The sequence below is a fragment of the Saccostrea cucullata genome, unplaced genomic scaffold (genome assembly GCF_032062105.1).
Source record: "Saccostrea cucullata isolate Sc308-1 unplaced genomic scaffold, CSIRO_AGI_Scuc_v1 ctg12627, whole genome shotgun sequence".
In the NCBI taxonomy this organism is placed as follows: domain Eukaryota; kingdom Metazoa; phylum Mollusca; class Bivalvia; order Ostreida; family Ostreidae; genus Saccostrea; species Saccostrea cuccullata.
Window position 1 is genome coordinate 1 of NW_026934461.1, and position 3,936 is coordinate 3,936.

Genomic DNA, 3,936 nt, shown 5'->3' on the forward strand with positions numbered 1-3,936 from the left:
ATTACTAAAGATTGGTTGATTGGAAGCTTGATTCGTGTTTTAATTACTTTGTAAATAAATAATCACTAAGTATTTTAGATGGTGTTAGGATATATAGGATTTTTACTGGCGAGGATTGCGAGAAAGGTTCTACAGGTAAATCTCGACAAATCTAGTTGGTACATGTAAGTGTGCGGACTTCCCTGCTTACATTGTAATGTGATAAGTGTGTGGTCATCCCTGCTTATTGCTTGAAAGAGTGTGTGGTCATCCCTGCTCTGTGACTGGCATCTTTTAGCAGCAAGTGTGCGGACATCCCTGCTTGTTGCTGCGCAAGATAAGGTGTGTGGACATCCCTGCCTTCATCTTGTGGTAGAGCATTGGTGTGCGGACATCCCTGCCAGTGTTCTAGACTAGACCGTATTAGTGTCAAGTGTGTGGTCATCCCTGCTTGTCACTGCGCAAGGGCAAGTGTGCGGTCATCCCTGCTTGTCTCTTGTGGAAGTGCGCTGGTGTGTGGACTTCCCTGCCAGTGTCACTTGTTCGCTACCAGTAAAGACCTTATATAACGCAGTACCAAGTGATTAAGACTGCGCATTGTACATATTTGCAGCATCTCAAGGCTATCCGTTTTTATCACGGGTACGAGCCTGCGGGGGTTCACAGGCAGTGACCTCCCTTGCACGTTACAGTATTTTATTGTTTAAAAAAATTTTAAAAGTCTTTTTTTCTTGTTTTAATAAAATAAATCAAAGGAAGAAAGACTCACTATGACATGCCACCTGACATCCCCGAAAGCAGCCATTTACAAACACCGGGGAAACGAAACAACACGGATCACTGTTCAGGCAAGCTTCCATTTTATAGCGAGCAGGTGGAACGCAATTCAAACTTCCTTTTAAAAAAATTAAGAAAAAGAAAGTTTTTATGGGTTGTTGTAGATATCCCATTTTAATAAATAAATTGTTAAAATTGTAAAAATTGTATAATATTTATTACAGTGGATGGCTTTTATCATATGACTGATACTTACAATGTAGGTGGTATGTCAATGTCAAAATACGGTACTTTTTATCCTCTTTTGGGATATAGTCATTGATTTCACTAGACCGATAGTTTGTACAAGATAAAAGGACAGTAAGAATAAAAAAAAATCATCAATTCAAATTAGAAGGAAAACTACCGTTCTAAAAGATATGGAATACACAAGTAATATAATGAGTGTTTTATCCTCATTTTAGTGTTTAAAGAAAAAAAACTTACCAGGTTCGAAATCCGATGCACGGCTTCCAACATGAATGCAAAAATCAAATAAAAAGTGACATCTCCATGGGAATTTATTTATGATCAACTATGCACAAGCAGGAGAAGGATTGAAATCTATAATCTCATATCAGTGCTGTTAACTTATAATATATACACAGTTCAGAAACCCAGTACACGGGCAGTTAAACAACGCAACAGCTGAATTTGAGAACCATCATTAATAAATGCCCAAAATGTTCATTAGGGTTATTATGACAATAATAACTGTCATTTTCGTAATGCAACAAATTGTAAGTTTTTATGCACTTTAAGTGCAACTACTGCGTAAAAACTGGATTGTCGATACATCATTACTTAATTATTTACTTATAATAAAGTTAGCTAATAGTCCAATTAGTTATAACGAGAGAAATTTATTTTTCGACACTTTTTGTACGAGTTGAAGCATGAGGCTAGATACAAATACTTGCTCATGTAATAGGAGTAGTCAAATGTATCGACTAATTTGAGATACTGTAGTACTGATATTTTGTAAATGTATTATATTAAATTTTAGCGTGTACGATATTTAGCGGAAAGTGATTTTTAAACAAGTTGCGTCGATTTGATTTGGCGCATTTCTTGATATTCTTATTCATGTTTAAGCTGAAGCATCTTTCCGCCAAAAGCACTAAAAAGAATACACCGCCAAATATAATACGTTTACAGTATACTCTCTACCATCTATAAAGTACAGTCAACTGGGCTCCTTGTTAGGCATTTAATCAGAAATAACCGATTTCATCCTCTTCTGAACCGTGAAGAGAAAACTGAATCTCTCAAGGACCTTCTATTTAAACATCGGCCTTCCAGATGTGTGATAAAATCATCAAAAATCTTAAAATTTGGATAAAAGTATAATGCTATTAATATAACTCTAATAATAACATATACAGAATCACTGCTTATAGTAGGCAACTTTTTATCCTTAATCCTTAAAAATATAAATCCGTGTTAGACAAGTTTTAATTACACAGAAAGCTATGATTAGTAACACAGTCAAGTCTACAGAAGTAATCAGGAACAGGCCTTAATACAACCACTGAAGCACTCCTTGCCATCTTTAGGTTGAATTATTTTTTCAACAAAACAGTACGGATCGGTGCTTGACGCAGTCCTGTACTTCAGACTTTTGAAAACAGGACAAGTCCGCTTGCAGAAAATAGAATCTGAAAATGGAAACAGGGTTACAAAAACTATGTTTCATAGAGTGATTAAGGCTTCAGATGCTCAAATTAACAACAACGAGGACAATTTTATATACTTAAACATTATAGATTTATATTATATAACAGCATTAAAAAAGAAACCACCCTCCATTAATGATTATTTACCGCCTATAATAACCTAAACTATTTAAAAATGTTAATCTTATAATGCACAACCGATCAATACTTCTGTTTCGAGTACATCTTTGATGATGAATATTTGTTTAGATCAGTATAACTAATTTTGACTGGCATTTCAGGTCTGGTTAAGATTTGCCAAATAAAATGAATTCAAGAAGAAATTTATGAATGACAAAAAGCGTCTTACTCCGACAATCCAACTGACATCCTGTGAAACAGTCCTTTTCGAACACGGGCAGAACAGAGCAACAGGGGTCCTTGTTCAGGCATGCTTTCATTCTATACTGACTGGGAAGAGCGCAGTCCAATTTATCTGAAAGAAATTAAGATTAAATTCTTATAAAGTAATATGTATACAATACAGTTCTATGTTTCTCTTGTTCATTTCATAAATTTTCTTTTGTGAGAACTCTTTCATTATTTACTGGTAATTTTAATAATTATACTAACATGTATTTTTACATCTTCATCATTAACGCGGAATATATAATATTGTAATGGAAAATTAACAATTTTTCCCTGAAATGATTTTTTTAAAATTAGAAATTATGTGAATTTCTAGACATTTTTACAGGAAATTCATTAAAAGGAGAAGTAAAATTTATGACAAGTTAATCTTTGCCACGAAGTCCATCTTTTGGTTTAATATATTAAACTCTTTTAGAATTCTTCCTAAAATGACACTGTCCATAAATGCAATTGTTTAAATATAAAGTAACTTACCAAGCATTTTGAATGATATACAGTCTACAATAAACAATGAAATTATAACTAAAAGGAGCGCGTTCACCATTCTGAATATAATAGACGAATCCAAATTATGTAACAATAAAGCTATGTTACTCAGGTTATATATTATACACAAGTAGGATGAGGAAACAGTCGTAAAAAAACGCAACATCTGGCTTTGTGACAGCTATTATCATTCAAATATTTCCAAAGATTTATTATTTAGACCTTATTTTAATGGGATAACATGAGCTATTGATATATCAATTTAACTGATGAGTTGTTTACAAGTAAATATGTATTTACCTTTCGATCTGTCATATTTTTTTTTAAATAACACCTTTAAAAAATTCTTCTGACAGCGATTTCTTCATTCGCCATTATATATTTCTAAACTTTATTAATTTACTTGTGTAAATTTGCAACGAGGAAATTCAGGTTATCCTTTGAGAATTATGAAATATGTAGAGATAACGAACAGTATTCGACATTAAACATTACAAAAAAGGAGCGGAGCAATCAAGGACCTCCAAAACATCAGAGGAAGGATCAGGTGCCATGGAGGGGTGAACAT

The 3,936-nt window shown here is 33.4% G+C and overlaps 1 protein-coding gene across 1 annotated transcript; it reads right to left on the reverse strand.

The window, feature by feature from the left end:
* Positions 1–2,301: 2,301 nt before the first annotated feature.
* Positions 2,302–3,508, reverse strand: LOC134240790 (uncharacterized). Its single transcript, XM_062722870.1, has 3 exons — positions 3,357–3,508; positions 2,821–2,946; positions 2,302–2,453 (listed from the first exon to the last, which is right to left on the reverse strand). The coding sequence occupies exons 1-3, from the start codon at positions 3,424–3,426 to the stop codon at positions 2,302–2,304; spliced, it is 348 nt and encodes a 115-aa protein (XP_062578854.1). The 5' UTR covers positions 3,427–3,508.
* Between the last annotated feature and the right edge of the window lie 428 nt (positions 3,509–3,936).

Bases quoted from the DNA above. Each gene is read 5' to 3' on its own strand.
- LOC134240790 (XM_062722870.1), bottom strand. From the start codon at position 3,426: ATGGTGAACGCGCTCCTTTTAGTTATAATTTCATTGTTTATTGTAGAC. The intron at 2,947-3,356 runs GTAAGTTACTTT...AATTTCTTTCAG, and splicing joins TATATCATTCAAAATGCTTG to ATAAATTGGACTGCGCTCTT. The intron at 2,454-2,820 runs GTAAGACGCTTT...TTCCATTTTCAG, and splicing joins ATGTCAGTTGGATTGTCGGA to ATTCTATTTTCTGCAAGCGG.